The sequence below is a fragment of the Copadichromis virginalis genome, linkage group LG16, assembly GCF_057382275.1.
Source record: "Copadichromis virginalis isolate Kocher_CV1m ecotype Utaka linkage group LG16, C_Virginalis_male_GT1.1, whole genome shotgun sequence".
Lineage (NCBI taxonomy): Eukaryota > Metazoa > Chordata > Actinopteri > Cichliformes > Cichlidae > Copadichromis > Copadichromis virginalis.
The window spans coordinates 9,086,287-9,098,727 of NC_140633.1; the positions used below are offsets into that span (position 1 = coordinate 9,086,287).

Sequence of the window (12,441 nt, forward strand, 5' to 3'; positions counted from 1 at the left end):
GACTCACAGTGGTTCCAGAAGAGGCAGGTGACTCGGAAGTACGAAGAAAACGTAGTAATAATTAAAAACAGGAGGAAGAGGGCAATGTTGGGGCGGTTATCTGTCTTTCTTAGGTTCCTTAGGTAACACTGTAGCTAACAGACAACAACAACAACAACAAAAGCTGGTACGTCTGGGTGGGCAAAACCCGTCTGATCCGACCCACCCTCACCGGATCCACCAATCCCCGCAAGGCTGTACCTCCAGCCGCTGTCCTCCGGTAGTTTCAGGCTATAATGAAATTTTATTCAAACTGCATTCACGCCTACGAAACGGGCGTTTACGCAACAGTGTTTGACGGTAATTTCCCACAAATAAATATAGGAGTGTGTTTTATATAGTCACGGGTAAGGAAGAGTAAGGAAGCAGACGTGTTTCCACCCCCAACATCCTTTAAAGGAAAACGGAAAACCGGGGCTTTGGCTCAACTCCACATTAACCTTGTTTGTATAGGTTGTGAATTATGAATGTGTTTGACTAATTTATCTTCACCAGAGCTTTATATGTATATGAATAATATTTGTTCCTCTGCGTTTGCGCAGGTTACAAACAGCGTCCTGTAGGTTCACTTGCTGACGTTTATGATAATGTCAAAGTCCACAGTTGTTGGTAGGAGGCTGGTACACGGGCATCGGGTTTGCTGTTTCACAAACAAAGAGGCATTATTTCACCGCTCTCTCTCTCACACACACACACACACACACACACACACATAGACATATACAGGCACAGGCACCGGGGCTGATTCACTTGTTTAGCCTCCTGTCACGGCACAAAGAAGGGACAGGTAAGACGCACTGCATGGTTAAAATGCTCGGGAGATCTCTGATGAACGTCGGACTGCGCGTGAAGTGTCAGCAGCTTAAAGGGATCCAGAGAGTGACAGCGGGACTAAACCCTGCCAACTATGGGGACACCCTCCGCCGCGAGGCAGCCTCCACCAGCACCGTCATGGGTGTCAACAAAATGAAAACTATGGATGATTTAGGCGGACCGAGTTTCATGACTACCTTGTATTGGCTTTTTATAAAGGGATATTTCCAAACGACGCAACAAATGCAAGTAAGTTGGAAAAGAAGGTGAAAACAGAGTTTTCCTTCTGGACTAAGGGTTCAGTCCGCGCCCTTGAACTACAGTGCACCATCCCCTGGAGCTGCTAGAGCGATCAGTGTATCCTGATGACCCCACTGTGGTATTTATTCACGCACAGTTTGGGGTTTAGAATTGAATCTTGGTTTAATAAGCGCTTAATAACAACGATTAAAATCATCTTTAACAAATCCTGTAATACAAATAAATGAATAAAAAGAAATCTATATTAGTTTTCCTTTGAGAGACAGTCACAGTCTTAGGAGAGTTTTCCACAGTAGAGGATAAGTAAGAGATATTTTTTTTATAATGAGGATACTCTAAGCAAAGATAAGTATGCACTGATATGTCATGATATTTTCTAATTCCAACAGGAAACTGTTGGTCTCCTTAAACATCATTTACCTCCTGATAACTCTGAACATGCAACTAACCTATTAACTCCCATTATTTGCTCAAAGATCGAGCACAGCAAGATATACGGCCCCCTGTGGAAGTCCAAATACGGCCCTTTGGTCGTGGTGAATGTGGCCAGTGCCGACCTGATAGAACAGGTGCTGAGGCAGGAGGGTAAACACCCAATCCGGACAGACATGCCCCACTGGAGGAACTACAGAGAGCTCAGGAACCAGGCCCATGGACCCCTGACTGAGTGAGTGAAACCATCACAGATCCACCACATCTGTGTCCTGAATCCACACTGCACTGTAACTCTGAGCAGGCTGACAGCATGTTGTTTGTTTTGTTTCCGCTGATGAAATCTGTCTGATTAAGCTGCAATAACATGTGATGTAGCAACTGCAGATCATTTCTTTTCTACAAACAAACAAACACGATACATTGATTTTTTTGTTGTGTCAGTTGCTATGCGAAAAAACTTTGTCCAGTGCCAAACTTTGCTAGGTGTTCAGGTTCTTTAAGATGGGAGCAAATACGTGGACTTTGAATGCAATGTTATGAACAAAAAAGAAAAAAAATCCATAATATAATCCAGTCAATATAAAATATGTAGGTATATATATATATATATATAGATATATATATATAGATGTAGATAGATAGATATAGGTGTATATAGGAGTGCAATGCCTTTAAAAGTATGGATTGACAATTTTTGATATGTGACCTAAGACAGAGGTTACTGTTACTGTTCTTCCTCTTCATAGAGGTTGTGGTTGTTGATTACGCACCTCTCTCCGCTTGATTTTGCCTTGAAACAGTTCTAACAAATTGGAAACTATAATTTAACAGAATTTAATCTCACCTCATTTCAGTTCATACTTTCTGTATGAAATTACTTTGTGGTTAGTATTTGTGATGCATACTTGTTGCTGACAGGGAACATTGGCAGCGTGCAGGGATTCAGTCCAGGCCTGCAGCTCAGGTTTTTTTTTTTTGTTTTTTTTTTTTAGTGTTAGAGACTGAGACCAATATAGACGTCGTCAGTTTCATATAAAATCTAAAGTATTGAAAGGAAGGGCCTGTGGACCACAATGTTCTTGCAGAATAACAGACACTTTCTCAGCTCCTCATTTATTCTTGTCCGACTTGTTTTAGCAGCACTTATCAGTGTTGAAAGTTAAGACCCTGGAGCAGTACTAACAGGCTTTCAGACACTATTAGACAACCCGGAACTACTCAGGGTACACTCGTTCATGTGCATTTGGATATGTTTAAAGATCTCAAACACCCACTTGTGTTTCCAGAGATTTGCCCATCTGCTATGGATATTTCATTTTGAACAGTTTGAAGCACTTTGGAAACAATAACACTTGTTATTAGTATTAATTCCTTATTGACTTTGGTCTTTGGATGGGATTTGTTGATAAAGAAGGGAAATATGTAGACTCTTACTAGCCTTGCCTGTAAAGTGAGTCCATTTAAATGTAAGCAAGAATAAGCCAAATACAAATCTATACTTATAGATTGATATTATCATAAAATTATTTTTCAAAGAAGTAATTTTCAATGACTTGCTCTCTGGAGCCTGATTCCCTTGTTTTTATATTGGTTTTTAGGATGGGGGCCAAATGGCAGCGGATTCGCAGCATCTTGAATCCACGAATGCTGAAACCCAAGCACGTCTCCTCCTATGCCAACACCATCAATGAGGTGGTGACAGATTTTATCTGCAGAGTGAACTGGCTGAGGGAGACCAGTGGACAGGGAGTCGTGGTCAATGACCTGACTGCAGAGCTCTACAAATTTGCTTTTGAAGGTTAGCAGAAAACAAAACAAATAAATGAAATGTTGTTAATTAATCAGCTTTAGAAACTCATGCAGTCCATCTCATTTAGATGCTTGGAAACAAGAAGAAAACAGAGGAATATGCTGTGTAATTGTTCTTGTCCTTGATTTTTTCAAACCTGCAGACCTCATTTTCTGTGTGTCATTCAGTAAGCCGACAGCTGCTTTTTCTTTTGGCCTTGACCGCTGATTAGACACGATAATGTGGTCATATAATGCGACACGGTCACTTTGACTGCGATTGTTTTTAAGTGTTACAGTCCGGTCTCAATCATAAATCTAAAATCCGACAGCAGCACCGTCCAAATGAAATCCATCTTCCAAGATGACACGTTCCTGCTTAGAATGTTGGTGGTGTTAAATTTATCTTATGCTAGCAGATCTTTACACTAAGGTACACTGGCTGCTGGCTGTAGCCTCATAAACAGAATGTGATTTCTTCCATTTCACAGCACATTACATTTAAAGGTGCGCTGTAGCATCTCGGTGACAAAAGCGAAGGGTGGTTTCCCTCAGATGTCTCGTCTGTGACCTCAGTAAACAATGAGGTCACAGGTCATTGGCTCCGTGTCAGGTCTAGTGAAGTGGAAAAATTCAACCGGAGTCCAAGAATAAACACAGGGAAATACTAGAGATGCATCACAAGCTCTAAACAAAATGACTTAAGGATAACATACATAAGGAACAAAGACAACCTGAGGGAATAAATACAACAGAGGTGAAAACACAATCAGCAAACTAAGAATCAAGTGGCAGGTCCAAGAAATGAGCGCTCACACTCAGTTTTACTGAATACAGCCGAGTTTAATTATGCTTGCCATCAGAGTCAGAAAGGAGGCTAAAGCAGGGTTTGCTTTGCTGAGTGACTGACGAGTGGCTAATGGTCAATGGGCCTCATTCACAAATATTAGCGTGGAAACATTTTTAATTGGTGCAAAAAATGAGTTTTGCATGCAAATTTACTGTAGCATTTATAAAATACGAGTATCAGTCTATTTTGTTCTCACCACCGTGCATATGCTAGTAAATCAGAATCATTCGGGACCAGCTCACAATATCCATACACGGAGATGATTTATCTGAATTTCAGCAGTGGGATAACATCTCCACACCCCTTCTGGTTGTCTGTCTATACATGACCACCCCCGGCACTACAAGTTGTTTGTACCTGTTTTCGTGCCCCACCCTCCCTCCCTTTTAAATCCATTCACCATTCATTAGTACGTGGGGATCTGCCCGGCCCAGGAGCCTCGGCCAGTCCCCTCTGAGACCTTCCCCACACTGCAGCCTCAATTCATACTCAAGCCATCTGCCATTATCTGCTAGAAATGCAGTCAAACCTAAAATGAGGATGTGGTCCAAGCTAGTGAATTGCATTTTATCAGTGCCTCCAGTAATCTATATAAAGAAACACATTTGCTGCCAGGTGAAGTAGAAAACGTGGTGACTGAGATGAGGTGGAAGCCAGATAAGGTGCAGCTTTCTAAAGTGTTTCCACAGGAGTGACCATCTTTCAGTCATTTCAGCTGAGACAAGAAAAATGTGGAATCAAAGTTGATATGAAAAGATTGGCAAACAACAAGAAAGGAAGGAAGAAAACAGGTGGAGGACAAGGATCATGTGACCTGTCAGCCCCAGATGAGAGAACAATAAAAGCCAGATTATCCAGCATTCATGGGATAGTGCCAAAAACCTATTCAGCAATGACAGAAGTCATTTGTAATGAAAGATAAGAACATTTAAGATACAATAAGATGAGATAAGGGACAGTGGAATATGTTTAAATGGAAAAAGGTTAAATATATAAATGTTTTCTTTATATTTATTTATTTTTATTGCATTTCTGAGCGTTTACCATATTGTGAAAACTGTAAATAATGACCAAAATTTGATAGCAGAATAATATTAATAATTAGTAGCAGCAGCAGCAGCAGTAGTAGTGTTAATTGTAAATACTTGTGTTTATATTCCTAAGTAAGCCAGGCTGTCGTTTGTTTGTATGCATGGTCAGAGGGACTGTACAGAAAAATTCAGGTATGAAATATGAACAAATCTGTGTGCGAAACATTTATACACACAATTAATGTGCAGACATGCGCGTATGCATCAGGAAATGAGGCTCAAATAAGTTCATCAGTCTATCAGGTTTATCATGTTTTTTCTTTTAACTAAATAAAAAGCTGGTGAAAAGTATGTGTAAGAAAACAAATAGAAAAACCACAAACAAAACAAAATTTTTTCCAAGGAAAGCAAATAATGAATGACAAGATGCCGAGATCAGCAGCTCCAAAGGTCACAGAACAGGGATCAGCGAGAGCGACCCTGGACACATTTCAGTGGTCTGTGCTGTTTGCAGGAAGGTTTTTCTATTGTATGCATGTGCTGTCAAATTGATGTTGTTTTGTCAAGTTGCACTGAGCTCTTTTGACAAACTATCGTTTTGTTTTTAAACACAGGAATATGCTCAGTGCTTTTTGAAACCCGTATGGGCTGCATGAGTGAGGTGATCCCCGAGAAAACCCAAAAGTTCATTGTCTCCGTGGGGGAAATGTTCCATCTCTCCCAAGTCGTCATCCTCTTCCCACAGTTCCTCTGGCCCTACCTGCAGTCCTGGAAAAGGTTTGTCGCAGCCTGGGATCATCTCTTCAAAGTTGGTGAGCAACATTAATTTTTAACGAGTAAATAAAAGTGTGGTGTGTTGGTAAATTCACTGCTGAATATTTATCCGCTTTCTGCCATTATGTGATTTCTAAAACCACTTTGAAACATGTTTTCTGTTTTAGTGCAAAAAAACCAAACACCTTTCAGGCTTTTCGTTAAATATTCACGATTTAAAATTGAAAAGACTTTTCTAGTTGTCAGAAATCTGTAGGATTTAATTCATGGAAACATTACCTACTCCCGATTCCATACTGGTTGTGGATCACCAAGGTTAGTTCAGTTCAGGGTTCATGGACATTTTCAAGTAGCACTATCAGCTAATTTCAAGGTCAGCACACACAACACACACAAAGAGACAAAGTCCACCCTACATGTGGCTTTTCACACAATCAGTGTGCTAACAAGATCCCTAACTGTGTCTCTCTTTCCCCATCTAGTGGGCAAACATGTCTTCTCACAGTCTTTTTCTTTTAATTTCACATGAGATAAGATGATGTTGTCTCTCGTAGCTGAAGAACTGGTGAATAAGAAAATTGAGGAGATCCAGGAGAATGTCCACCTGGACAAAGACGTGGAGGGAGCGTATCTCACACACCTCCTGCTCAGTGAACAGATGAACAGCACAGAGATCCTGGGCAGCATCACTGAACTCCTCCTGGCAGGAGTAGACACAGTGAGTACTAACTACACCACTCCGTCATTCCCAATTCCCAAAATAAATTTGTTTGCATTAAAGTGTCTCCCATTATTCGTTTAGGCTTCCAGGTTTCCATCTTCCCAGAGCCACTTAATAAGAAACAAAAAAAAATGTTAGTTTTCCTTTATATAAAAACAACCCACTGCCACTCACCCTAGATAGAGACGCAGTTATTGGGAAACAGTTTTACTTCTTCTATTCTACTTCTAATTTCTGTTTCTACTATTGCTGACAGTGGAGCTGCTAACATGTTGGTTAATTTAAGTTTCTTTTTCTCTCTTTTCAGTTCCACCTTTTTTCTTTTTGCTTTTGTTTGTTCCTCTTTATTAAACACTTCTTTCACATTAACTCTGTTCTACAAGGTGCACGAGTGCACAGGGAAGGTAGGGGAGGGGCCAGCGATGTGACCAGAATTGATTGGGCATTGTATTGTCAGTAATGAAAATGAACAAATAGGCTGCTGTGCACAATGCACGGTGCACAGCAGCCCTTCAAGCCAGCCTGTATAGTTATATTGACAAAGAAAAAGAAAACTATACTGACCTAATTGTGGCGGCCCATCAGGCAGATTACCAGTCCAACTTTGGAGTATAGCTCTCAGCTACAAGTTAAGAGATAATTTTTGAACATATTAAAAGTCTTCTTAAAGTCAAAGAATGCATATAAAAACAAGAAGTTGAAGTTGACTTAGAAAACCAGTTGTGCTTTTCCACACGGAGGCTGATTTTCTCTAAATAGACTCTACTATATAGAATGATGCCTTAATTCAGCATACAGTTTATAGACTACTCACTGGGCTGATTCCTCTGTAACTACTGGTTTTGCCACACACTGTGCAATGCTGTCATGTCAATCTGTCTTGTCTACGGATTTACTCAAAGCAGCATTTCATCCACTTAAATATGAAATAGCTTTGTCCTGGATTGGAAATCTTCAGTAATATAAATGAGGTGTTCTTGTCTCAGATGCTGCAGATGAGTAATCGTCATGTAAAAACATGAAAGGTATGCCATTCCTTAATCAATGCAGTGAAGTTTTCTGGAAGATATTTCTCAACCCAAAGATCAACCTCCCTGAAAGGCAAACACAAATGGAACATGTCGAAACATTACATAAAACAGAACATTACACTCTGTGTTTCTCTGATTTGCAGACCTCCAACACTATCTCCTGGTCTCTGTACCATTTGGCGAGGGAGCCCGAGATCCAAGAACAGCTGTACCAGGAAGTGATAAGCGTTTGCCCTGGGGACAAGGTGCCAAACAGTGATGACATAGCTCAGATGCCGTACCTGAAGGCCATCATCAGAGAGACACTGCGGTAGGAGGGGAATCTTTTTATTAATAAGATAATAACCAAGGTGAAATGAAACACTTATCTGCTCCTAAACATGGAAGTTAAAGAAATAAAACCACTTAAAAGAATACTTCACCATTTATAGACTTACATGTTTGTAAGGGGTGAGATAGCAAAGAGTTGCATTTACTGAACAAATGGAAACTGTGTTGATGCCTTTCTGCGTTTTGTGGTCGCCAGCCTGTATCCAGTTGTGCCAGGAAACGCCCGCATCACTGTTGAAAATGAGATTGTGGTGGGGAATCATCTCTTCCCAAAAAAGGTAAGATGCACGTTAAGCACACCTGGCCTCTTACTAGTAAATAAATGCAGTCTTGTCTATACAGCGCCATCTGAAATCAGTTGGGGTTGTTGGGGTTCAGTCATAGCACAATAGCAAACGTCATGGGTTTCCTCTCTTAGACGCTGTTCCACCTGTGCCACTACGCCGTGTCCTATGATGAGAATATTTTCCCCAACCCTCACACCTTCCTGCCGGAGCGCTGGCTCCGAGGAGGGGAGGATAAGTCCAAGCAGCACCCGTTCGGGTCAGTACCATTTGGTTTTGGGATCCGGGCATGTCTAGGTCGGCGGGTGGCTGAACTTGAGATGTATCTCCTCCTCTCCAGGGTAAGAACATCTGTTCCTAATGCTAATGATGCTCCGTGCTTGCTTATAAAGAAGCAACTTTTGCCAACACAGCAGTGTACTTTGGCTTTGAGTTGAGCATGCAAAGCTACTGTGTCAAGTCTTGCCCAGGCAGCAGAGTGGATAGTGATAAAAGCTACTAGATTATACATCTAATCCAAAAACAGTTTGCATGTTTTGACAAACTGTAACTTGCACTTTAAGTTCTTAAAATATAACTTTAAGTGCAAAATTGGAAAAGGTAATGGATAAGGTTTGGAAGGAGTGCTGTGAATTAATACTTTGCTTTATGTGAGTTGCTGAACAAGTTATTATAAAAACTCAACAGTAGCTTGATGCTTACAACTTTAAAGACTTAGAAGCTAAGGTCAGGTTATTATTCCACTGCATATTATGTTAAAGGATCCATACAACTTTATAACTCTAAGACTGCAAGACTGAAATATGCAAACAAACAGGGTCAAAACATTGTGCCGTTGCTTTTTTAAATTTCCTGGAAATCGGTTGTTCTTCAGCTTCATTCAGGGAGCAGTATTAACCTAAAGTAACTTCTCGGCCCATTCAAAGCTGTTTACTCTTTTGTCGGCCTGGGCATGCACATGAATACAAACCACTCATCAGGCTCTTTGACCTGAGTCATCCAAAATACACAGTAGTCAATTGGCAAGCAGCTGGTAATCAGTGAGTTTAAAATTTCTGCTCACATAAATAAATGTCAATTCCATGTTTTTCTTTTTAAAGAGTACTCTTTCTTTTTTGTGTGTTTGAAGTTGATAAAGCACTATGAGGTGAAGCCTGATCCTGCTGGAAAACCAGTGAAGCCAATCACCAGAACTCTGCTTTGCCCTGCTACACCAATCAACCTACAGTTTCTGGGCAGACAAGTTAAGCAGGCGGAGCCAAGAGCAAAGTTAGCGGGTTCTCCGTGAGCTGTTTTTCTATTCAAAGTCTTCATTTCACTAACCACTTGTTTATGTGGAGTTTTATTTCATGAAAACTGGATTTATGTTGTACAGTATATAATGGAGACACACATACATCTTCCTCCACTGCTTACCAATTTAACAAGATAAACTGGATCACATTCAAACATACCTGCCTGGCCACCCTCTACATTGACATCTTCACCCTTCTGCACTCCTTCATGACTGAAGAATTGTAAAATATTACTATTAGTATTACTATAGTTAGATAAATATCTACTATATTATAAAAAAAACCGATATACTATTGGCTGAAAATGACAAGCAGTGGAGGAATTTTTCAAACCATTTCATTGGGAAAAGGAAGCAATAAAACACTATGGAAACACCTTATTAAAGAAAAAACTGTATTAGTGGAAAATTGTGCATAAAGTATAAAAACTGTGATAATTATTCTGAAGAAAATTATTTCTCATCAACGTTAAATTGATTAAAATTACTGCTATATATGTTTAAGGGTGACCTAATTTTAAATGCTTTATATTGTGTTTAATGTCCAGCTCCATTCACAAAATATCTTAATTATGAGTTTGTAGTAGCTGTCCAGTGAGGAAGCTGTTCATGACCACAGAAACAAAAGTCTACGTCTTTATTTTGCACATTTAGCATTCAGCAAAAGCAGAATTAAAAGGATTGAGCAACGTGTGACATGGTTAACTGTCAATATCTATAGGGTGATTTCAAATATGAATGAAAAAAGAATGTGGAGTGTTGGCAAAACAGCTGGTTAAACATTTAGACATTCTCATAGATGCTAATCTGAAAGTGCTGGCTGACCCTGCACCTGGTCAACTTGCCTGTTTTTATTAGACTGGACATGTTCAGAGAAATCGTCACAGCTTTCCTTGTTAATGTACTAAAGAAGTTATTAAAAGCTTTTTCATGCTCTTCTTTACATCACATATGTTAACCAAGGGTGTTTAGCAAGAGGGAACTTCTCTGTTATGATGCTAAATCTCTGAAGCTGGTTTGCTTGGTAATGCAGACCATAACTGATCTCAGAGCAGTAAAAGCTGAGCTAGCGGCAGCTTGCCTGTCACGCTAGTCTGCCATCGGTTTACTGGCAGACCAGTGGTTTGTCCACAATGCACATGTGCAAACCACAAGAAAAAAGGTTTCTGGCCTCTCAGCTTGCCCAGCTTTAGTCATTGGTAACAGGAGATGGACACACCCTCAGGGACTGACAAAGCTGTGGTCTCCTAGGAGACTGAAATAAGCACATCTTTCAGTGACAATGTTACCAGTGGTCACAAGATGGCAGTAACGTAAAGCCACACATCAAGTGAAAGAGAAGGAGCTTTATAGCAGTGCTGTCTGAGGTGAAAGGAGACAAATCACTTTACTTTGGTGTGTTTTACTTTTTGTGTATGTTCAGACTTGACAACACACTCACAAATACACACACACACAAGCAGTATGTAATCTTGCTTTAATTAAGGAACATGTCTGTCAATGCAAGTGAAGGACTTTGAATGCACATGCAGTACTTGTGTGTGGATGTGGAGGTTTGGTGTGAGTTCATTTATGTAGAAATTGGGGACCTATATCAGCTCACACACCAGTTGATTTGGGACTACTGTCCCCAGTTAGATTTGAGGCACATAAAATATTTGTATTTAGGGTGGGGTTTTTCTGTGTTGCATTGTGTATGTGTGTGTGGTAGTTCTGAATGTTAATGTGCATGGTTATCTGTCTCTCTGTGTTAGCCAGAGTTGCATAAACGGAAGGAAATTAATAGGTGGATATCCCATCAATGATCATGTCTGAAAATAGATCTATACTGCACAGGTTTTTAAAGGCATTTTAACATAAAGTAAACTTTCTTCAGGAAATCTATCATTTTAAGTTTAAATTTTGGTTTTATTGCTGATTGTTGGAAAGTTTTAATGTTTACTATTAGTAGTATATACTGTCGTAGACCAATGCTGCCCTCTTGTGGTCTGTTTTGTCCTTGAAAACATTTTTCATTCACGCCTTACTCATTTTCTTTCTTTGCAGAGACAATAGATTTTTTTTAAGCTTCTTTAATGTGTCACTGTCCAGACATAGCTTTTATAGTCACAATAAAATGATCAGGTGGCCAGTGAGCAAGAAAATGTTTAGCTGTGTTCTGGTGACTTGTTTGAACAGCCATGTGATTGTTATTACCACTTCTATTAGCTGTTCGAAAAATGTTAATCCTACACTTACAAGTCATGACCCTCAAAGTGATTAATAAATCCCTACATGTCAAAAGGTTGTGATTGTTTGGATTCTTTTATAATCTGTTTAATGCTGTATGTTCAACTAGAAAAAAGTCTCTTTTCCCCAGAGAGCTTTGTGGGCCATAACACCTGTAAGGTGCTCAGATCCTGTGGGCTGCAAGCCCAAGAAGAAGAAAAAGAAGAGGACAAATCCTTTTATTGTTAATATGTGCGTAACGAAATTTTGTTCGGTAGCTATTGGCACAGAAGAGAACTCCCTTTTACATACATAAATATACTGTTCATACATATGCAGATACACTATAAGACAAGTGAAACCACACTATCCATGTGTGCAGGTGTGCAGAAATAATATGTGCAAAAAGTCACAGAATTGGATTGCACAGCTCTGGGGAATGAAGCTGTCTCTCAGGCTGGTGGTACGTTTTCATGTTCCTATACAACTTTCCTGAAGGAAGCACGTCTGGCCCTGTTTTTGGGATCTGTCTAGCGTACACCGAGTCCAGATGTGGAAGTGGATTTCCCACAATCCCTTGTG

The 12,441-nt window shown here is 40.0% G+C and overlaps 1 protein-coding gene across 1 annotated transcript; it reads left to right on the forward strand.

The window, feature by feature from the left end:
• The first annotated feature begins 661 nt into the window (after positions 1-661).
• On the forward strand, positions 662-11,937 carry cyp27a3 (cytochrome P450 family 27 subfamily A member 3). Its single transcript, XM_085435152.1, has 9 exons — positions 662-1,101; positions 1,590-1,780; positions 3,147-3,346; positions 5,832-6,029; positions 6,546-6,709; positions 7,887-8,053; positions 8,270-8,351; positions 8,492-8,698; positions 9,487-11,937. Exons 1-9 carry the CDS (start codon positions 841-843, stop codon positions 9,643-9,645), a joined length of 1,629 nt encoding a protein of 542 aa, XP_085291278.1. The 5' UTR covers positions 662-840; the 3' UTR covers positions 9,646-11,937.
• The last annotated feature ends 504 nt before the right edge of the window (positions 11,938-12,441 follow it).